The 24,606-nt window shown below is 40.9% G+C and overlaps 1 protein-coding gene across 2 annotated transcripts in view; it reads right to left on the reverse strand.

Moving 5' to 3' along the window:
* Positions 1–24,606, reverse strand: part of ptprga (protein tyrosine phosphatase receptor type Ga) — a 259,987-nt gene that overhangs the window by 47,088 nt on the left and 188,293 nt on the right. For both annotated transcript variants that reach the window (XM_060858735.1, XM_060858734.1), the window contains exons 5-7: positions 22,224–22,319; positions 13,022–13,088; positions 5,120–5,277 (exon numbers count right to left, since the gene is read on the reverse strand). In XM_060858735.1, the coding sequence (XP_060714718.1) occupies positions 5,120–5,277; positions 13,022–13,088; positions 22,224–22,319 (321 nt within the window). The remainder of the gene's footprint in view (positions 1–5,119; positions 5,278–13,021; positions 13,089–22,223; positions 22,320–24,606) is intronic.

The following is a 24,606-nucleotide window of genomic DNA, read 5'->3' on the forward strand; positions in this document are numbered from 1 at the left end:
ATATACTGGTTGTGTAAAACATGTACTGGTTGTGTAATCCATATACTGGTTGTGTAAAACATGTACTGGTTGTGTAATCCATATACTGGTTGTGTAAAACATATACTGGTTGTGTAATCCATATACTGGTTGCGTAATCCATATACTGGTTGTGTAATTCATATACTGGTTGTGTAAAACATAAACTGGTTGTGTAATCCATATACTGGTTGTGTAATCCATATACTGGTTGTGTAAAACATATACTGGTTGTGTAATCCATATACTGGTTGTGTAAAACATATACTGGTTGTGTAATCCATATACTGGTTGCGTAATCCATATACTGGTTGTGTAAAACATAAACTGGTTGTGTAATCCATATACTGGTTGTGTAAAACATATACTGGTTGTGTAAAACATAAACTGATTGTGTAAAACATGTACTGGTTGTGTAAAACATAAACTGATTGTGTAAAACATGTACTGGTTGTGTAAAACATAAACTAGTTGTGTAATCCGTATACTGGTTGTGTAAAACATAAACTGGTTGTGTAAAACATGTACTGGTTGTGTAAAACATGTACTGGTTGTGTAAAACATAAACTGGTTGTGTAAAACATAAACTGGTTGTGTAATCCATATACTGGTTGTGTAATCCATATACTGGTTGTGTAATTCATATACTGGTTGTGTAAAACATAAACTGGTTGTGTAATCCATATACTGGTTGTGTAAAACATAAACTGGTTGTGTAAAACATATACTGGTTGTGTAATCCATATACTGGTGTTTGGTGTGTGTGTGTGTGTGTGTGTGTGTGTGAGAGAGAGAGAGAAAGAGAGGAGACAGGAGATATCTAGGAAATAAAACAGGTATATAAGCACAGCAGAAATATGTGTGTGTGTGTGTGTGTGTGTGTGTATGTGTATCAGCGCTTGTAAGCATTGCCCTCTAACAGGCCTCCAGAGGCTGAATGGATATATAGATCAGATGAATCTCAGTCTAGGATTTATTCTCGCTAAATCCCTTTCCTCCAATCTTATTTACTCATCTTGCACTCGTTCCTAAACGACTCCTCTTTCATGAAGATCGAGCGAGTCAGAGAGCAGGTGTGAAAGGAAAGCATCGGCCAGGTGGAACACCACACCGGCCATAACCGTCAGACAGAAGCACCTCCATCATCAGCAGCTTCTTTCAGCACTTCCTCTCTGTCCATACAGCTCTCTGTATCTCTCTCCCTCTCCCTCTCGAAAAAGACTCATAAAGAGACTCAGCTTGATGATTGAGAACCTGTGACACGTTTCCTCTGAAATGTTATCAGATTCAGGGGTTTAGTACTGAACAGAAAATTGAACAGTTTTCCAAGTCGCCTGTAAAGTTGTAATGTTGCATCTATATATTTCTGTGAGCGGTAGAATTACGGCTCCTTTCCAGCTTGTCTGTAAAACAGATGTTGGGATATTTTGTAAACCTTATCACTATTTTTTTAAATAGTGGTTATGAAAATAATTAGCTTGAACTGTTGTCATGGTAATGAAAGTCTGTTATATCTCCACTTTCTGTTACAAGAACAAAAGTGGTTTGGTGATGGAACTGGACAAAAGGAATAATGGATGTGTGTGTGTGTGTGTGTGTGTGTGTGTGTACTGAGCTGCTTTATCCATTGTTCGTGCTCAGTCCCTGAATCTCAATTTAGCATCCTTATCAAGCCGAGCTCACCTCATACGCTCCTGTTTTTCTTTTTAATATCGGAGGATCTTCCAGTGACACAATTATAAATACAGCTTCCTTAATTAATGCTTTGCAGCACCTTAATCCAACCTCAGTAACCAAAAAAACCCACCCTTTGGCACTTTTTAGGTTTTTAGTTTAATTAAAAACGAGCCAAACGTCTCCACGAAGTGTTTCGTGTTAATATCTTTTCGAGAACTTTGATCCCCACCAAGATATAAATCCAAGCTCCAGCTCCTCTAGCCTTGTGTTTGTATGCAGCGATGAGAGATAATCTCCTAATCACAATCTGTGAGTCTGAAATATGGCTTAAGCCTCTGAGGTAAACAGCTTAGTGGAACAATAATCCTGAAGTGAGAAAAGTGAAGCAAGAAAAGTGAAAGAATCCTTGATGAGAAGCCACACTATACGCACAGATGTGAGTGGATGTCACAATATTCTTATATATGAGTGTGTGTGTGTACCAGACTGAGCTGTGTGTCAGACCTGTGCGAGAAAGAATGCATCGATCTGCGCTAAAAGTACCTCTGAGCTACGCCTGTCGCTCGCTGTGACCTACTTCCCTGACTCATCAGCAACAAAGGAGAGAGACAGAGAGACAGAGAGAGAGGCAAAAAAAAACCAGCAAAAAAAAAAGAGGCAGCACAGCCATCGTCATCTTTCATAGCTGCTTTTATCTGTTTCTTTCAAACCAAATCACAGGAGGAAACGAGAGGACAAAAATGTTCCTAGTGTCAATCGCTTAAAATGACCTCCTAATGGCCACTAACTGGAGGAAAAAGGATGGAAAAATCTCGCCTTGTTATAAAAGGCTGTGGGCCAGTCAAAGTCAAAGACTCTTTTTGCATCTCATTTTTCTCTCTCTCTCTCTCTCTCTCTCTCTCTCTCTTTCTTTCTCTGTGTCTTGTACAACATGAAATAAATGGAAAACTAAATAAAAACTCTGCCTCTTGAAAAAGAATCACTGAAGGAGATTTTGGTTGTGAATAATAATTCTTGCAAACGTAAAACGATCCGTTAGCTTCAGTGATATTTCAGTGACTTCCCATAAATCCCTTCTGCAATGTGTTTTTAATTGAAAGGCATGAAATAAATCCATTTTACTTTTTTTTTTTTTTTTTTAACCTATGGTTCCATTAATTATTATGGATCTTGTTGTTTACATGCTCAATATAAGATTTTAGAATTTCACCCTTTCAAGTAAAAAAAAAGTTTGGGATGCAGAAATTGGAGGATATAATTACATGCTGTGTTCCTACATATAACAGAATAAAAAGCTTTATCGAGCATGTCAGCGTGACAGTGAAGGTTCTGAGTAGCAGGTGAAAGAACAAAGGTCTCTTGGTGGTTCTGGTGTGAGCTAATAGCACACTGCAGTGTAGGTGTGAAACGTCTCAGAGACACCAACAGACATGAAATAACTCGAGCTAGTCAGTGAAAACATAGTGTAGAAAACACTTTTCTAAAATATGTTATTACCCAAAATGTATTTTGTTCTCTAGCTTGTCAAGCATGTTAGCCTGATATAGTTAGCATGTTAGCTTAAGCTTAGAGTAATGCGCACACTTCGGATGTCTTCTGCTGCGTTTAGCCACATCTCGTACCTTGGATTAGAAAAAAAAAAAACAGCTCCTCAACTTGGAATTCTTACTGGGAAAGCCAGAAAACATAGCGCTTACGGATTTCCGATTTCCCCCTTCCTACGTCCGAGTTAAGTCAAAAGCAGCGTTAGTAGCATGAGCTCAACAAGGATAAACCAATGCCCTTCATTCACGCGCTTCCAGTCTAAGTAGAAAACAAATAAATGTTTAGCAAGAAACTAAATAAATTTATGTCTCAAAGTAAGAAATATTGGGATGTCAGTTTTGCCTTAAGTTGATGCTTGATGTATCCGAGTCAGTGTGTGAAACTGTCCTCCAATTCTGACTCAACCCCCTGACACACGGTACTGAATGTGAATGACTATTACAGGATTGTCTCACAGCCTCCCAGTTGCTCAGGAATATCCAATTACAGGGGAGTCTTTTGTCCTGTGACTCAATAATCTTTTTTTTTGTTTCATTTTAACAACAACAACAACAACAACAACAACAACCACCATAGATTCTGTAGCTAATTACTGTATTTTCAAGTAAATGCAATAGGAAAGTGTAAATGTAGCCCTTGCCTAAACTGTTATTTATTTATGCTCATTTCCACAGTTATAATTTTATACACGATTGAATTTTAGATCAGATCTATGTTTTCCGTGCCGTTTATTTTTATTACATTCAATCTTTTGGTCTTCGCAGTTTCATCCTTTCTGTCCCCCCCTCGCCAACACTAGCTGTCCGGCTGATAGACTGATTCTATCTTTTCTCCTTGCCAAATACGAGTGTGTGATTCTGGACCACCCGGTAGCTTCGTCCTCCTCTATCTCATCATCCTCTTCCTCCTCCTCCTCGTGTCTCTGTCTTACTCGGCGTGCTCACACAAATCAGCTGAATTCGTCATCCACACTTGGCCTGCTTTCGTCGCGCTCCCTAAGCAAACTCATTTCAGCTCATTAGAGTTTAAGCCAAACACTCTCTGTGTTGAAGAGGAGGGTGCAGAGGAGGAGAGGGTGGGTGGAGGGTGGTTGGAGGCCCCGGGTCGTCTAGTTAACGCTCCGTCACACAGCTTCCTACGGCTGTTTGTTTCCATTATTACAGAGTGGTGTACAGCTCACTATGTGAGCCGCCTGCATCAATTAACAAGTGCAGGAGTATGGGATTATCTACCAACTTGCATTTTTATGTACGTCCTTGATGTGGATGCGAGGAGCACACTAGAGAGAATTGAATGAGCAGGAGATAAAGAGAGAAAGAACAGCAGATGAAAGAGAATGAAATGAGTTTGAGAATGAGTTTGAGATTGTGTTTGTGATCACAGATAATTAGAAAGATCCACAGCGTGGTCTGCCTTTTATTCTTAAGTGCTATTCATTTCGTAAGGCATTTACTAGCCTGCAGAATTTTGTTGCAACCTCAGCGAACACACCTAATGTAGTAAGATAAGTAAGGTTTGGAAACTATACCCATCAGGACAGCAACTTTATTCTGTGAACATCTCAGTTTCTTAATGACAGCTTCGATGACTTACATCTTAGTTGACATCTTAGACATCTTGTCAACTACTAGATGTCTCGTTTAAAAATCTAACAGGTGAGAAGCCAGCCAGTCACTAAAGATAATTTTAAATATTTTTAAAATTTTATATTTATACACCATTCATATTAAATTCCTGACATTTATTTTAAATCCTTGCCAATCTGGTTTTAATTTACAGGCCCAAACTTTGAGCGAGCCAGCCAGGAGTGGCAAAATACATAAATCAAATCAAAATCAACAACAAATATTTTTTGTGTGACACACAGACACAGACTTACCTGTCTGTAGGACAGGAAGACGGGCCGGCTGAAGACAATCCACTCCACTACTTTACTGCATGGAGGAGTAGTGAGAGAGCCAATGTAGCGGTAATAACTGCCAATAGAAGATGGCAACAGGTCCCTCAGCACAAAAGGCTCGAGAAATGTCTCTTTTTCTGAGAAGAAGGAACAATATATTGTTACAATATGGTAATAATAATAATAATAATAATAATAATAATAATAATAATAATAATAATAATAATAATAATTGTTGGGGAAAAATGCAATAAGAACAGGAGTTGGTATAAACATTCCGGATTCATTACCAAAGTTTTTAGAGGTACAGGATGTTTCAGAGCAGGAGGAACATTACTTAAACTGCATTAACAATGTGTGATAATGTATGAATATTGTACTACTGTGTCGTACCGAGCTAAACCTCAGTTTTTCATTTTTCTGCCTTAATAAACCACTTTCATCTCATGCTAGGATTTGATAAGCCGATGATGCATTAACCTTTCTTATCTAACCTAAGCACTAGGCTCAGTGACACTTTTTTGTTGCAAAATGTATTTATTATAAAACTCTTATGGATGCTTTGACTTCCTTGTGAACCAAAGGACTGGAAACTTGCATGCATTATACAGAGTTCTGACATTTTCAGCAGAGAAATATGAACTTGAGCAGGCATGTGTTCCTATTGCTGGAGTCTGGAACTCTATGACACTGGATTATATAAGGTAAGATCTTTTTTTTTTTTAAAGAAGACTGGCTGACCTATTTTAAGCCAGTCAGCAGAATACTGGCTCAGTTGCTAATATTAAACAAGCAATTCATTTGAAGAATAATCCCCTTATTGATAACTACTGAACTGAGATCGGAAAACATTAGCTTTAGTGTGAAACAAAAATATATATATTTTTTTTACTTTTAAAGTGAATGCAGATACTTGGGGTAGAATTTGTATCCAACGAAAATGCAAAATTTAAAAAGTTGCCCTTCGTGAGGTTGTCATTTGTGAGGCTTTTTAAAAACTTGCCTAACATGCTGTGTTAAGATTTAGAGGTGCAGGTTGGTAAATTTAAATAATTTATTCTGTATCACCAAACAAAACAGATAAAGCAAAAATCTTTACATATGTTTATATAGTGAATGGTAGCTGGATGTTTGACTATCAATGCTGCAGGAGCTTCTCGCTTTTTTTTTTTCGTGGCTGTTGACCTTCCCTGAAATGACACATGATCAATAGCAAAAAGCTGACCGTTTCTACAGAGGATGCAGCCTGTGACTTTCTCATCACCACAAGCGTTTGAATCCATGAGCGCATGTGTTCAGCCTGGCTTTATGAAACGAAGATCTTTCAAATGAGCTGATCTTTAGGGTTTGTTATTTAGGGGTTGATGTTTTCAATTTTCTTTGCTGGCTATGAAGATTAGAACAGGGCAGAGGAAATTTGTGCCACAATGATGTAAGCACAACTTGTCAAATCACTAACCCTGAGTTCAAATGAAAGAAAAAAAACAAACCAAAGGCTACAACAGAGAATCATGTTCAAAAGGGTTTAGCAGCAGATAAAAGCTACTGCATATGTCATGTCCTATTTAATCACAGCAGTCAGGATTATAAAGCCAAAGCTGTGGAGTGAAGAACTGGACAAGAGTAACAGACTAATAGAAAAATGGTAGCTCTGAAAAACTGCTGTCGTTTGCGTCCCTAACCTTTGATAGAATATTTCCTATGGGAGTGGCCTCTTCCAGGATGACCCCGCCCCCATCCACAGGGTATGAGATCTCAGTAAATCGTTTGATGAGGCCATACTATGGCCTTCACACTCAACGGATGTCAAAAAAACACTGGACACTTGTGGGAGATTCTGGGGTGATGTTTCAGATAGTGCTTGTAACCATCATCATCATCATCATAATCAAATCATTAACCGCAGGAGTATCTTTTGGAAGTTGAACCATTGAGTGAAGTTCCTGAGACTTATAAAACTTATCTCTAAGGAGCATTAAAGATGTTTTGGCAGCTCATGGTTTCCCAGCACCTTACTAACACAGTTTATGTTGTTCTTCCCTGCTTTTTATAGCAAGAGCATTTATTTCACATCAAATGGAGTTATGATTGGTTTGTATATATCCTAGCATGCCATAAATTGGTTATAGATTTAATAAATATTACGCAGGTTAAACACATAAGCTATTTTCAAAGGTTTAAAGGTCAGCCAGCTTTAATTTACCATCTAACAGACTCCCGGCTTGGACGTTTCTTATTGACGGTGCTCTAATTTCTCACTGAATCGGACAGCAGGAGGTGGCGATGAGGTGTGGAGGAAATCATTAAGATGTATGGGGTGCTCGGAGTGTGTTTAAGTGGCTATGCTAATGTGTTTTTGCTGTGTGAATATTAGAGTTATGGTTGAATGAATGGCAATCCACATGAGATTACACAGGAGGTGAGCAACTGGAGTGAAGAAGACTAAGAGAGGGAGAAAGAGAGGCTGTGGCTCAGTGGCATGGTAATGGATGAGACTGGAGACACACATATACAGACACACACATACACACACTCAGAGCCATGGGGCAAAAATTCCCCAACCGCAGAACTGTAACCAAAGTAGCAAGCCAACGATTCTCTCTTTAAAACATAGACATTTCCAGGCAGACTGAACAGCATGAGAATCACAGCTGCCGCTCCAAAGACTCAAATGAAAACATATGATTTTTCTGATCAGTTTGTCAGTGTTCTCTTGATTACATGTCATCTTGCATAAGTAACTGTGGAGAAAAAAAGGATTCCTCTACAGCGGAGGAGTGAATATTAACATACAGCAAGGTCAGTTTGCTTCTTTAACGCTTATGAAGCAAAGCAACAAAACATGCCTGGAAATAACTGCTGAATTTCATATGTAACATGGTGTTTGTTGACAATTCTAATGAGTTAATGAATCATTTCAGGGTGTCATGGTGATGAATCATTTGTTTAGAGCATGATGTTCTGGCAAGATCCGCTATTCATATTCGTCAAGGCGTTCTACATGCCGCAGCAATCCGTAGCCAGGAGTCCAAGAGAGCAAAATTGGCCTTGCTTACTGAGTGGGACAGATGCCACACACTCTCTCCCCTGTCAATCGGAGCAATGCTATCTAACCGTAGGCGTGTGTAAGTTCATGTATGTGGAAGAGGGCGAATATCGCTTTCCTCTGAGTGTGTTACGCTACTAACAATTTATAAACAGTATACAGAAATGTTGAACTTCCTCCAGCCAAATGTATATATTTGTACTGTATAATTACAAATAAAATGGTCTGTAAATTTATTCTGAAATAAATACCAATTCATCTCTTATTAATTCTGAGCGTTACATAATGAATCAAACATTTCGTTTCATTAGAATTGAGCATGGAAGGATTGTACGAGCTGCACTACAGTACGATCTGAGCCTGGAGTCACAGTGAAGTTTACATGGTGAGAGAACAAAGCATTCGTGCAGGCATTAAAGTTTAAACCGAGACACGGCCCAGGAGTATATTCACGCTTCTACGCTCAGGTTCAAATGCACCGAATGACAAATTCAGTCCACGAAGTGCATCTGCCAGCGAGGGACTTCTCTTACGGACAGTGTTCTCCTGTCCTAAAGAGTGCTTAAATATTAAGCAAGAGAACAGTGAGCAATGAACGCATGAGCAGAGAAGCAAACAACTGGGCTGTGCAGGGCTTTCCATCTGCACTGTGCGTGTATGTGTGTGTGTGTGTGTGCATACTGAGTACACAGTCAGAGTCTATAAAGATGTTAGTATTTAAATGTATCTGAATAGTAATCGGATCATAACGAATGTCAGCACTAGGGCTGAATTCTGAATTTGCTTTCGAGCCATGAAAGTTAAAAATTGTGTCGCTTTTGATCAGAAAACTGATCTGTGTATATTTTTCTTGATGGTAATATTTCTGCTGATAAGTTAGCAGGACTCTATCTTCATTTATCATCACCATAGAGGACTCATATTCGGGGGAATTTCAAACCGCTGTGTGTTCACCATATACGATCACTACATGGGGTGGAAAATAATGGAAAATACATTCATTCATTCATTCATCTTCTACCGCTTATCCGAACTACCTCGGGTCACGGGGAGCCTGTGCCTATCTCAGGCGTCATCGGGCATCAAGGCAGGATTCACCCTGGACGGAGTGCCAACCCATCGCAGGGCACACACACTCATTCACTCACGCAATCACACACTAGGGACAATTTTCCAGAGATGCCAATCAACCTACCATGCATGTCTTTGGACCGGGGGAGGAAACCGGAGTACCCGGATGAAACCCCCGAGGCACGGGGAGAACATGCAAACTCCACACACACAAGGTGGAGGCGGGAATCGAACCCTGACCCTGGAGGTGTGAGGCGAACGTGCTAACCACTAAGCCACCGTGCCCCCCATGGAAAATACAACAATTTCTAAAACAATTTCTAAAATTATTATTTTTTTTTTTATCAAAATAATATTACTTACAAGCATACAACAGCTGTGGTTTTATCCTTCCGTCTTTTCATTCTGTCATACACAGATGTTATGGAGTGATAGACATATATTAGGTGATTTATAGCTGTAGTTGTTAATATAAACTACTTCATGCTGACTGGTTCTGCGAGTGTGTGGAGTGACAGGGCTGAAAGTGTGTGTGAATGTGTGTCATAGTGCAAAAATTGCTGTGTCTGTGTCTGCGCAGACACCCTGCTGAGATCTGTCTAGAACACAGGCAGACACACACACCCACATCATACCCCCTACTGGAGACTGCTGAGACCAAACACACACACACACACACGCGCGCACACACACACGCTATACCTACATCCACTCACCCAAGACAGCATGCTATATGAATTTGCATCTCTAAAAGCCTGAAAGTCTTCATCAGTCTTCATCACTATCATCCTCTTTCCTACACACGTCAGAACCAAAGGAGAAATTACATCCGACTACGCAAACAACAGGCCAGATAATAGCCTCGTCACACATCTGCGCCATAACCTGCACCTTAACCCGCATCATGATCATCCATTACATTCATCCTCACTGCCAACAACCTGATTACTAACATCAACATCATCTACGGCCGGAGAAAACAAATTCATCCCGCCGTCGTCTTAACAACCACTTCTGGTATCGTCCCAGCAATCATCATCAGCATCGGCATCAGCGTTCGTCATTGTCCTGCACTCATAACGGGGCTTCATCAATGGCTGACAGTAGCAGCTGTTTCTACTACACGCTACAGCTAATCTCCTGTTAGCAGCTTTAACACGACTTCACTGCGACTTTGCCTTTCTCTCTCCATCACACACACACATACACACACTCACTTGGCATGGCTCTCTGACTTGCAGGCCAGGATGTTATTGAGTGCATTCATGCCTTTAACTGCCTGAGAAAGGGACAGCTTTTTTGGAGGTCACTCATCAACAACATCCATATGTTCATTTCAGTCTTGCTCTGCCAGTCTACTTCTGCAAAATTCTAAGCAGGATGTTGAAAATGACATTTGACCTCTCTCTCTCTCTCTCTCTCTCTCTCTCTCTCTCTCTCTCTATCTCTCTCTCTCTCACACACACGCACATGCACACACACACAGCCGCTCCATAATCCCATGACAGACAGCAAAGGGACGAAACACTGGTGTAGTGAGGTGGGCGGAGCCATTATATAAAGCAATGTGAAGACAACCAATCAGAGAGAGCGTAAGACACAGTGGTTGATCACATTGACCATCTTCGGGTTTCAGCTATACACTGAAACGTCTACACACTAAATTACTTCTCATTATAACTGCATTTATATTTAGCATTTAAATTATCTACACAGGCTGCATGGCCTTAGTCACACAGCAGATTTTTATGTGTGTATGTGTGTGTGTGTGTGTGTGTGTGGTGTTTGTGTGTGTGCGCCAGACTTTATTCATCCGTGAACACACGCTCACACTGATCAGCATCCTGCTCCACAAATCTTTACTTTCTCAACCAAACCTCATGACTCATCGTCATCATTGTCATGTTAGTCATCCGTTTCAGAGCAGCAGCTGTGGCAGCATCACAGGGCTAATGCTGTCTGAATCAGTGGACTTGGTATATAAACAAAAAAGCATGAGTAACTTTGGAGTGTTTCTGGCCTGGAAAACATCATGCACCATGCAGTTGTAGCAGTGTGTTTATTGTGCTTGACCTGTTGGTCACATGCTATTTCTGTCTAAAACAAAGGCAGCACCTGTGAGTTACACCATTTAGCAGATTCCCTGCACTAGCACACACAATCTGACTCATCATTTATTTATCAAGGCTGTGTGGTAGGTTAAGGCAAACACTAACTCCAGGTCCTCCAGCGTAAATCTAAGAAACCTTGATCTCCTGACCTCTCATGGTATACAGGCTTTATGCACAACCATGCTACAGAGGACTGTTCATTACGGCTCCTGACCTTTGTAGAACCTTCAGCATATGTTGCTAGCCTAACCTTTGTAGAACCTTCAGCATATGTTGCTAGCCTAACCTTTGTAGAACCTTCAGCATATGTTGCTAGCCTAACCTTTGTAGAACCTTCAGCATATGTTGCTAGCCTAACCTTTCTAGAACCTTCAGCATATGTTGCTAGCCAAACCTTTGTAGAACCTTCAGCATATGTTGCTAGCCTAACATTTGTAGAACCTTTCAGCATATGTTGCTAGCCTAACCTTTGTAGAACCTTCAGCATATGTTGCTAGCCTAACATTTTAAGAACCATGTTGCTAGGCTAACATTTGTAGAACCTTCTGCATATGTTGCTAGCCTAACATTTGTAGAACGTTCAGCATATGTCGCTAGCCTAACATTTGTAGAACCTTCAGCATATGTTGCTAGCCTAACATCTGTAGAACCTTCTGCATTCATTGCTAGCCTAACCTTTGTATTACCTTCTGCATATGTTGCTAGCCTAACCTTTGTAGAACCTTCAGCATATGTTGCTAGCCAAACCTTTGTAGAACCTTCAGCATATGTTGCTAGCCTAACATTTGTAGAACCTTTCAGCATATGTTGCTAGCCTAACCTTTGTAGAACCTTCAGCATATGTTGCTAGCCTAACATTTGTAGAACCATGTTGCTAGCCTAACCCTTTGTAGAACCTTCTGCATTCATTGCTAGCCTAACCTTTGTATTACCTTCTGCATATGTTTCTAGCCTAACCTTTGTAGAACCTTCAGCATATGTTGCTAGCCTAACCTTTGTATTACCTTCTGCATATGTTGCTAGCCTAAACAAACATTGCTAATCTAACCTACATAGAAACTTCCACAAACATCACTAGTCTAACCAACGTAAAACCTTTCACAAACATCTCTAGTTAAACACTTGTCGAAGCTTCCATATACACTGCTAGGCTAACATTTGGGATATATTGCTTAGCATTTTACAGTAATACTGTTTTCTGTCAACTAAATACATCTTCAAAACCTACAAGAAGTAAATAAAAAACATTAATAAAAATGAGCTGTAGTGTTTTGATATTATTCCAGCATAGCTAGCTTTATTTCTCCAATATGTCTGACAGAGTGGCAGTGGAGGTACAAGTTAACGATGGACGTATGAGCCGAGGAAGTGGCTCTTTACACAGTCAGTGGTTGTAACTGTAGGCCTATCAGTTACAATTATAGATATACTGTAGATACAATCCCACTTGATGTCTTTTTAAAAAGGTGTTAATGGACAAAACCAGAGAATACATTGCCAGTGTGGTGTGTGCATGTAGAAGCTCTTGCACATTATGTGCATGGGGAGATTTCTTCAACTTTAGAGCTATAAAGGAGAACATTAAAGAGACGGCGAAAGTGACAGAGCTCCAGAGCCATATGGTGCTGTCCACTGCTCTGCTAATTTACTCACCGTGATGCACGACTCCTCTCAGTCCGTGGATTATAGGGTCTACTGCAGGATTGTCCTTCTGTCCAACCTGAGAGAGAGAGAGAGAGAGAGAGAGAGAGAGAGAGAAAGATGAGACTTCAGTCTGGGATTTAAAAAAAAAAAACAACTTTATTTTTAGATTAGATAATAAACGTTAGTTTGGGAGACATTTTCGTGTAGAAAAAAAGACAAATCAATGTTACAATGAGGAAAAGACGAAGAAAAAGAGGAGAAGACGAACAGAAAGGATTGCGTTTGCCTTTCAGAGTGGCGTTAACATCTGAGATGAAACCGTAACGGCTCGTTTTTTAGAATTTTGGCTGTCCAAATACACACCCACACACACCATCACACACACACACACACACTTAAAGAAATCATCATTAACGCCTCTCAGTGCTGGAGGGCTGACTTACCTGTCTGAATTATTTTGTGAATTACATGAGCTATCGTGAGAGAGAGAGAGAGAGAGAGAGAGAGAGAGAGATAGCCTCAGGGACTGGAAACAGGAAACTGAAGTGTTCTCAATCCAAACCACTGAAACCCAAAGCAGCACTTTGGCGTGATGTTCTTATCCTGGAATCATCCTTTTATACCTTCTCTCTTTCGCACTGTGTGTGACTGTGTGTGTGTGTGTGTGTGCATGTTTTCATGCTTGAAAATGTTCCCCAGTATTTGCTTGTGATTGTAAAGAAAGCATGCCATGAATACACACATTGCAACACCTTCAAGGCTTTTTTTTTTAATAATTTTTTTTAAATTCTGTAATTAGTATTCGATTTTGCAATCATTATCGCCCAGCGAACACTTACTGTATCAATATTCTCTAAAATCATGTGCTTATGAAGCAGCTGTCGAACCACAAACTGAACTGATAATTGCAGTGAGAAATAACAAGAGGGTGAAAGTGAGAGGGAAAAAACATTGACATTTTTTATAATTGTCCATATGTGGATCAAAATAATACGCCGAACATGACTAAAATATTTGCTTTGGGAGAAAAAAAGCCAAAAAAACCCCAAAACAAAACAACAGAAAAAAGTCCAGCATGGTGAAGCAGATAGACAATCTCTGCAGCAGTGAGTGCTTTTAAAGATTCCCCTGAAGACTGCAGGCAGGAGACAGGATTTGACAGAGAGGACCCAGGGGTCAGGGCTATTGTTCAAGATGCATGTCCCTGTGTGTGTGTGTGTGTGTGTGTTTAGCTCTGGAGAGGAAGCCAACAGCATTGGAGACACATCTAACTGGCGCTCCCAGGAGGGAGGAGTTGAAACAGCTTCAGACACATTCACTGGCCCACCACCGTATCGCTCTCTCTCTCTCTCTCTCTCTCTCTCTCTCTCTCTCTCTCTCTCTCTCTCTCTCTCTCTGCTATAAATCTCCTTCAGCCCAAATACTCCTGTTGCTGCTGAGGGAATTAGGGATGGGACCAGCAGGAAGTGTGTGCAGCAGTTGCTGACAAAAAAAAAAAAAAAAGAACATGATGCTGAATTTTAAACAGATTTTTTAATTAAATAAAAAATAAAAATAAAGCCTGACAAAGCAACATTATGTGGATAGCTCTTTTTTTAACTAAATAAATAAATAAATAAATTGAATTCATTAATTAAATAAAATAAAATAAAAACAGACTCTGTGATGTAGCTGATGACTTTTATGTGCTTTTGATTTGGATGAAGGATAAACACATTTTCAAAGCGTTACACTCTGAGACACTGAGAACTGAGGAATCTTTCTATTAATACACACACACACACACACACACACACACACACACACAGCAGTCTCAAGCTTCACTACAACTACTACCACTAAGCACCCAAATTCCCACACCGTCCCGTTTATTCGAACAAAAATAAATCATCCGTTCTTTCTAACCTCCTGTATTGCGTTTCTCCCCTGAATCAGCAGCGTCTCCTTCCAAACACACACCCACTCATCCTTGGGCTGAACTATTGACCCAAAAGAACTTTTTATCTTCCTTAATTAATTTCACATATTAGTTTTATTAGTCGTGCTAATAAAGTGAGATAATTAGCTAAGGTTAGCAAGATTTATCGACTATTTATCTCGTAGACAAGCCTGCTTTTTTTCTTTTTAAAATATGCATGTATATAAACAGTCAGTTAAGAAAAAAGTGCAGCCTTATTAAAAAAAGTGTCCCATTAGCTAACATTATTTACTGCCTGAGTTAACATTAACATACCCTTAAAAAAATAAAAAGAAAAAAGAAAATGAAATACTGAACACCTGCATTAGTCATTAGAATGAGTGTTTAAAAAAATACAGGAAATAACTGATGTTAAAAGTAATAAAATGCAAATAATCAGCTTATAATTACTTAAAATTCTGCCAGCACTAACGTATGTTTCAAGGTATTGATAATTGCTGGTTGTTAATTTTCGGTGTTGATTTTTGAAGCTTTAGTTGCAGATGTTCACTAATTAGTTCATTCGTACGGATGCTAATGAATCTGTTAACACCCTTAACTTCAACAACGTCCTGTGTCTTCATGCTGGAAATAGAGTTTGGGTAATAAAAGAGGTTCGATTCTCAAATTTGACGGATCGGTAGGTGGTCTAAACCGAAGCCACACCTCGCGTACTCCAAACATTATTGTTGCTATAGTAACAGCTAATTCACAAAACAAAGAGGATTTAAAAAAAAAGTAAGGGAAAAAATGTCTGGAGTCTTGAGATTGTTATGGTAAGTGGGAAGAGATAGATAGATAGATAGATAGATAGATAGATAGATAGATAGATAGATAGATAGATAGATAGATAGACTGAAAGACAGATAGATAGATAGACAGACAGACAGACAGACAGATAGATAGATAGATAGATAGATAGATAGATAGACAGACAGACACACAGACCGACAGACAGATAGATACAGTAGATAGACAGACAGACAGACAGACAGACAGACAGATAGATAGATAGATAGATAGATAGATAGATAGATAGATAGATAGATACTTTATTAATCCCCAATGGGGAAGGTGGTTAAGGTGTTGGATTACTCTCAGCTGTATAAGTGAGATAAATGTTGCTCTGGATCAGGAGGTCTGCCAAATGCCATAAATATAAATATAATGTAATCATGGTGACGTTTTTAATGCGGCTGTGTTTAGTTAAAACTTTTGGAAAGAGGATCCAGTTTATATTTTAGGGACTAATATATTTTACTCTTTTAATAAATGAATGAACAAATTTGTGAAATGTTGCAAAAGTTTTGCATTTACTTAACATGAAGCTTAGAGGAATAGACTGTGTACAACGGAAGGACAATTCTGCTTACGTTCTAAATGAAAATGACAGAATAATGAGATTATTTTAGATCATAGAGAGTTGTCAAGTGCCGTGATAAATAATGAAATGCAAATGATTTCTCTCAGTGACGTAAACCAGGTTCACTAATCACACAGCCGTCAGTAATACACTGATTTCACCCCGGTTGCCATTCGTTCTTAATATTTCCTTTTTCACAGGATTGTTACAGGATTGATTCGGTCGCTCTGCGGCGTCGGACGATTTGTCCGTGTGTCGTCTGTAGTCGTGCGTGTGAAACAGCAGGCAACGTTGATTAAGCACAGGAGGAAAGTTGCGGCTCGTGAAGGTAATCCTGGATGAATCTGCTTATCGCGTGGCGAGAGTGTGAAAATGTAATAAATCTCCTGAAGATCACCGCGAGAAGGAAATACACTGATGTAGCACCGGCTGGAAGAGACGCACATTCAAAAACTAAATAAATAAATAAATAAATAAATAAAAGAACAATTCTTTTCAGCGACGTTTTTCCATTTAGACGTAATTTACACTAGCTGGGAATGAGGAACATGAATCCCAACAGTTTAGATGTATTTGTTTGCTGTTTTATTCTTATGTCACTCCACACACACACACACACACACACACACATATACATACCCACACACCTGGAGAACATGTCTTTGTTAAAAATAAATGTTCTGCATTTCTAAACAGCTTTATGGCCTATGGTTTTCCTCCAAGCTAAAAATAACACGATCACTAAAGAGCATGAAATATTACAGAAAGAAGAAAACAAGAAACGCTCGTTTGTTATATTGTGCATAAATAAAGCTCGGACGCTGAAGCTTCGTGAAGCTTGCTGATGAAATGGAGAGTTTTAAGGAACAGATGATCTCAAAGAAGCTCTCAGACAGTCAGTCAGGAGCGGGACATTTTCTCAGAAACGCTGGAAAGTGTGTGTGTGTGTGTGTGTGTGTGTGGCTAAACAGAGACACAATCCAGATCTAAATGTAGGCACAGAACCAAATAAGGACAAAGGCAAACAGACAGACAGACAGACAGACAGACAGACAAACAGACAAACAGACAGACATAAAGACAAACTGACAGACAAACAGACAGACAGACAGACAGACAGACAGACAGACAGACAAACTGACAAACAAACAGACAGACAGACAGACAGACAAACAGACAGACAGACAGAGAGACAGACAGACAGACAAACAAACAGACAGACAGACAGACAGACAGACAGGCAGACAAACAGACAGACAGACAGACAGAGAGACAGACAGACAGACAAACAAACAGACAGACAAACAGACAGACAGACAGACAAACAGACAGACAGACAGACAGACAAACAGAGAGACAGACAGACAAACAGACAGACAAACAGACAGACAGACAGAGAGACAGACAGACAGACAAACAAACAGACAGACAGACAGACAGACAAACAGACAGACAGACAGACAAAGGGGTGGGATTCTGAATAAATCTGGCTAATGTTATGATCAAGCAATTTGTCATATTGTGGTGCTCAGTGTGTGGGCTGGATTCACCCAGAGTGCACCACTTATGCCGCAGGGGTGTGTGTGTGTGTGTGTGTGTGTGTGTGTGTGTGTGTGTGTGTGTGTTGTAATTTAAAGAAGCCGTAACTTTCACAGGCCTGAACTGCAGCCTCAATGAAAACATCGGCCAACAAATTTTACAACGATTTCTGCTGAAACGATTAAAGCTTTTAAAGAGATTTTAGCATGGAGAGAGAAAAAAAATGAGCTGATGGAACTAATTTCAGGGCCAGAAACTAGGCAGCAAATTTGCCTGGGAACAGTGTAATCGCAACAAACTTTAAAATGGGATAGAACTATTAAAGGTCATGAAGACTTTAAATATTACAGAGAGTTGATCATTACTTTGGAGAATGTGAGCCCTCAAGATTGATATATATTTATGTACATATTTATTATTATTATTATTATTATTATTATTATTATTATTATTATTATTATTATTATTGTTATTATTTGTTCTTCCTAATTTGCCAATCTGACAGCTGTTAGCAGGGGAAAGTTAAGGCTAACTCCTCTGAGAGAAGGGAAGCTAGCTAAGCATGCTATAAAACTGATAAGAGGAGTGTTAGCTGAGCTTAAAGTGCTCTGTGATTGGCTGGAGTTGATGTGATTGACAGGTGAGACAGAGTATCCTGAGAGAACAGGCAACTTTGCTCATTTTGCTTTGTGTTCATATTTTATTCTAGTTTTATTCTTTTCCATTTCTTACGCACGTTATTACGATCGACCTGTGAGAAATCCTCTTTGTGAGGCCACGGTTGTAGGTCTGTTTTCTCTTGTTTATCAGTGTCGATTATTGCATTTTGCCCGTAATTGCCTTTTTAACGGCCGGCTTGGTTTCCGACCTCTTGCGGGCTGCGAGCTGTGAAAGGTTGGGAACCTCTGTGACAGATCAATGAGAGATCATCCGGACAGAGAGGATAGAATAATAAACTAAAACTAGGAAATCATGGAAGGAGCAGAGCAGAGAGAAGAGAGAACAGCGCAGTGATTACTGACGAGTGAGATAAAATGGCTAACTTTTAAAACATCATAAAATAAATGTGCCGTGTGTGTGTGTGTGTGTGTGTGTGTGTGTGTGTGTGTGTTCAGGAATGCATGCAGTCTTTCAGGTATCGATTCCTTCTCTGTCATGTTCTTTGGCTGAGAGGGTTTGTTAAGAGCTAACAAATCCACTGCTGGTGCTCTGAAGAAAGACAAAGACACAAGCTACTTTAGCTCGGTGTGTGTGTGTGTGTGTGTGTGTGTGTGTGTTGGAGTTATTTGGAGACGGCTGGTCCTGCTGTCAGTAGCTAGTATTACCATTCCACATGCTCCCATAACACTGAGCCTGATCTCAACAACAGAGAAATCTTTCTATTGATCCTGTGAGTGATCTCTCAACACACACCCACACACTCACACACACACGCACACACACGACATGCACACAGACTTGGTCTTCAATGTTCTCTGACACTCTAAAGCCTCCTATTTCTCGTCAACCGAATTCCCCTGACCTTCTGTTCTTCCAAATAAAACAAAACGATCAGACTTTTATCAGCCAGCCTCTGCTCTTTCCTCCGATCCCGTTCCTCTGGCACACGCTTTCATCCGACGTGAGGAAGAATCCTGTCCAAGCGTCTAAACGTGCGGTTTAGATTTAAGCCTTACTCGAGAGTCCAAGAGTGGATTTGACGCAAGGTTGGGGTCTGAACATGGCGACGTAAACCAGTGTGTTACAGTGATCTACCCAGAAGCCTTAACGTCTGCCCCCAATCAGGTAACAGTCTAGACTTACTGACTTCCAGAAATCAGAGGTGTCAAACTCAATTTCTGCCTGGGTCACACTCCACTCTCTAACGGCCGGGAACTGTGCGAATGCACGAAGCCGTGCTGCTTTTCCGCACATTGCTGGTTGTGGAGATGGATGAGATTTCCATGGAGTTGGAGTTGGCTTTGAAAAAAAAATGTGATCAGCACCATCTTCTTCACTTGCTAGCTTATCTGCTCTTAGCGGATTGGCTAAACACAACATAATAAACCATACCGTAACCGTCGACTCCTCGGTGTACCGAACAATACACACTGTAGCATGTATTACACATGAATAAGTAAATCTATGGTACAGATTAACACCAATAATCTAAGCTACGTCCGTTTTTTTCCTGGTTTCAGTATGTTTGCAAGGGGGGTCACGGTGGCTTAGTGGTTAGCACGTTCGCCTCACACTTCCAGGGTTGGGGGTTTGATTCCCGCCTCCGCCTTGTGTGTGTGGAGTTTGCATGCTCTCCCCGTGCCTCGGGGGTTTCCTCCCCCGGTCCAAAGACATGCATGGTAGGTTGATTGGCATCTCTGGAAAATTGTCTGTAGTGTGTGATTGCGTGTGTGAATGAGAGTGTGTGTGTGTGCCCTGTGATGGGTTGGCACTCCGTCCAGGGTGTATCCTGCCTTGATGCCCGATGACGCCTGAGATGGCACAGGCTCCCCGTGACCCGAGGTAGTTCGGATAAGCGGTAGAAAATGAGTGCGTGCCAACCACGATTTGTACGAACCAACAAATCGTAACGTTTCAAATCGCGGTTTCTTTACAGATATGTAGAAATTCCTGGAACTGAATTTAGTGTCAGTTTTTTATTCAGTTTCTCTGTGATGCTGTACATGAAGGCCAGGCTTTATTTCTCCAGCTTGATGCTGCTTCTGACTGTGTGTGAGTCAGGCTTTATCTCATAAAAGGTGCTGTAAGTAAAAGAGAGACACTGGTCGCATCCAAATAGATCCGGAGGCGTGTTAGGTCACAACTGACGCATGCATGCGGCTAATTTTGTCTGAGAAGCTGCTGATGACAGATAATGAAGTACTACAGGAAGAAGCATCCCGGGTGCCTTGCAGCATACGCTGACAATAGCAAACTAGGTAAAATTGTGGTAATATTCGATCCCTACACCAGCATTAACATCGTAAGGTTAAAAAAATAACTACAGATTTATAGACAGGATTATTAGATATGTAGAACATAGAAGAAGGTAAACATGTGCACGTGTGCTACAAAAATATCCACATCTGCAGACATGTTATGTAACAGACGTCTGGGTTAGAGCGTTCATGAGAGCAAAACGAATCTTGGCTCCCCTGTCAATCATGTATCTATATATACATATGTGTGTGTGTGTGTGTGTGTGTGTGTGTTCAGAAGAAGCATGTGTAATATTTTTTCTCCATGTTCAAATAAAGACAAATCACCTGAAAAGCTAATAGTGGAGGATTAAATTCACACACACACACACACACACACACACACACACACACACACACACACTCAAACACACTCACAAACACAAACACTCTCACACACACACACACACACTCACACACACACTCTCTCTCTCTCACACACACACACTCTCTCTCACACTCACTCTCTCACATATACAAACACTCTCACACACACACACACACACACACTCACACACACTCTCTCTCTCTCTCTCTCTCTCACACACACACACACTCTCTCTCACACACACACTCACACACACAGCCACTCTCTCACACACACACACACACACACACACACACTCTCTCTCTCATACACACACACAGACACTCTCTCACACACACACACATACGCACGCAGGCTCAGTGTGATGAGAATGCAGAATATGAGCAAGAGAAAACACAGAAATGAGTAAGAGCATCAATCACAGAAGCGGTCACACAATCAAAGCCTGGCCTCTCGAACCCTCCTCTCTCTCAAATGTCATCCTTCCTCCTCAATCAACCCTCGTGTCTGTCTCACCCTCTCTTTCTCTGTTAAACATCTCTTGCTCTTCTCACATCTCTGTCTCAGATTTCATCACTTTCTGTGTGTGTGTGTGTGTGTGTGTGTGTCTGAACTCTCTCCTTGTGTGGGTGTATTGTTAATGCTTTCTCTGTCATTGTTTTTCCTCTGTGTCTAATGGCACCTTTGAATTCCAGCTCTCCGGGTTATCACAGTCAGGCTGCGCTGACAACACCACAGAATAGAGAAGCATAAAGCACACAATTGTACACACACACACATATATACTGTATATACACATAAGACACACACACACACACACGGTTTGAAGGTTTTGAAGTGTGAAGGCATATTAACACTCTGGTGCTGAAGAGTGCTTTTAGTGTGTTTCTTTTGTGATTACGGTGACAGGGACAAAAAGAGAATAGTGTTTAAGAATAATGTTTGTTCATTTAAGAAGTACATGACCAACAACAGTAGAAATGTTGATCACGTAACACACACACACACACACACACACACACACACACACACACACACACACACACGCTCATTCACAAGTCTCTCACCTGAAAGAAAACAGCCATAGCGGCGATGACCCTCTTCTCCCTGATGGCTGCATTAAGGCTGTCAAAATCGTCCGAGTTGTACATGTAGATCTGCATCTGTGTGTGTGAGTGAGAGAAACAATACAATATCAGATCTCAGGCAGCAACTGCTAATTATTTCTGTACACATTTATGTTCTCCGTGTCGTATAGACCTCAGATTCCTTCACCACTAACAGCTTCTGGTTATTCATTTCATGACATCACCATTCGATTCTGAACTCAGTGTCAAAACATGTCCGATATACAACGACAAGAAACCCATCATAATATGTTAGCGTGGCGACTAAAACAACGTGAAAACGAAGCCGAAACCCGATAAGGAATTGCTGTGTGCAGTTATTAAAGAACATTCATTCATTCATTCATCTTCTACCGCTTATCCGAACTACCTCGGGTCACAGGGAACCTGTGCCTATCTCAGGCGTCATCGGGCATCAAGGCAGGATACACCCTGGACGGAGTGCCAACCCATCACAGGGCACACACACACTCTCATTCACTCACACAATCACACACTACGGACAATTTTCCAGAGATGCCAATCAACCTACCATGCATGTCTTTGGAGCGGGGGAGGAAACCGGAGTACCCGGAGGAAACCCCCGAGGCACGGGGAGAACATGCAAACTCCACACACACAAGGTGGAGGCGGGAATCGAACCCCCAACACTGGAGGTGTGAGGCGAACGTGCTAACCACTAAGCCACCGTGCCCCCCTATTAAAGAACATGTCATGCTTTTAAAAGATTATATTTGCATTATATGACAAGTCCTAGAATCAAGTCCTTCTTCTTTGCACATGACTCGTTCTAGACTCTTGTTACGACGGCACCCGCGATCTCCCAGAGGAAACCTTCACCCGATTCCCTAAAGTCCTAAAGACTCTCCCATGGTGCAAAATGTCTGAAATACTGACTGTTACTGTTCTATGAAAGAAATCCAGACTTTCCGACCAATCAGATTAGAGAGTTGTTAAATCCTTGAAATGAATTTCTGGACTATAATAAAGAGCCTTGATTGAGGAAACATTTGTATGTCTATGTGAAATGATTAGACTTCTGTAATAATCTTCTGTACAGTAATCCTGTAACGTGTCGTTACTCGACAACAATAGATGGAAAAAAAAAAACGTGTTTCCTGTGCACTGAAAACAGAAAGGCGCATTAAAACCTGTCACAGTGCTCTCCAACTACAGAGAGTCCAACTCAACTCCATTAACCGAGCGTGTCTAATGGAGCGGATGAGCGAGTCGTGTTGGCCCGGCTGTGTTAAGAGCCCGAAGCGTGCTTTCTTTGCGCTGATGGGATCTCTGGCAACCGATCGGAACGGACCAAACACTCAGCGGACCGGTGACTCGGCCCAAATTGGCAGCGGCAGCGCGTAAGTCAATAGCAGCCTCAAAAAAAGAAACAAAACAGCCTGTTCTTGGCACATATGGCTCTGGCCTTAGATAACCAGGCCTCTCAGAGTGAGGAGTGAGAGAACTAAGAGCAGTGAAATGAAAGTCAGGAGGATGCTTTAAGCCTCTTAGGAAAGTCAACACTCAAACAGGAGGCAATGGGATCCATTGATTTTAATGCCAGCGGATTTTTCAATTCAGCTTCCATGAAAAGCTCTGCTGGTTTCCCCGTGACATCACCGGCTTCCTCGGCGAGACGCGGCCAATCAGAGGGGCTCCATCAGTCAGTTGTCATGGCGATGGTGTGTGTAGATTCAACGTGGTTATGCTCGCTCGCTCATGAACACACACACACGCACGCACGCGGCTCAGAAACATAGCACGAGTCTCATTTCCAGACTTGAGACAGATAACTAAGCAAGACCGAGTTCAGAAGAAGGAATGACGTTCAGTACAGCACGTAATTTAAACCGATAGCCCCACAGAGAGTGTAAAAAAAAAAAAAAAAAACCCGTCCCAGGTGAGAACAACGATTTTGATTCTTTAAATAAAAACGAAACGCGTCTGTGTGTGTGTGTGTGTGTGTGTGTGTGTGCTGGTGTGAGAAGCTGCCTAAAGAAGTGGAGCTTTGCTTGCCAAGCTTGTTTCCCTTTTCAGATCAACACTGTCAATATTGTACGCCTTGCATTTTTCACACTTCTGTAATCCCTACAGAAAGCCCGACCCATGAGTCGCTTTGATCTATTTCAGTCTTCAGCATTTCCACAGCCTCCTAATATGGATCGCTCAGTACATGCGCAGGAATTCGCCAGCGTATAAACAACGCTTTCATCGACGCTGTCAGTGTCTCTGAGTCGATGATTAATAGCAGTAATATTTGAACCGTTTTTTTTTTTTTTTCCTTTTCTGTCTTTGTACATGATTTTTATAAAGAAAGCCAGCA

This window comes from Tachysurus vachellii, chromosome 22, assembly GCF_030014155.1.
Source record: "Tachysurus vachellii isolate PV-2020 chromosome 22, HZAU_Pvac_v1, whole genome shotgun sequence".
In the NCBI taxonomy this organism is placed as follows: Eukaryota; Metazoa; Chordata; class Actinopteri; order Siluriformes; family Bagridae; genus Tachysurus; species Tachysurus vachellii.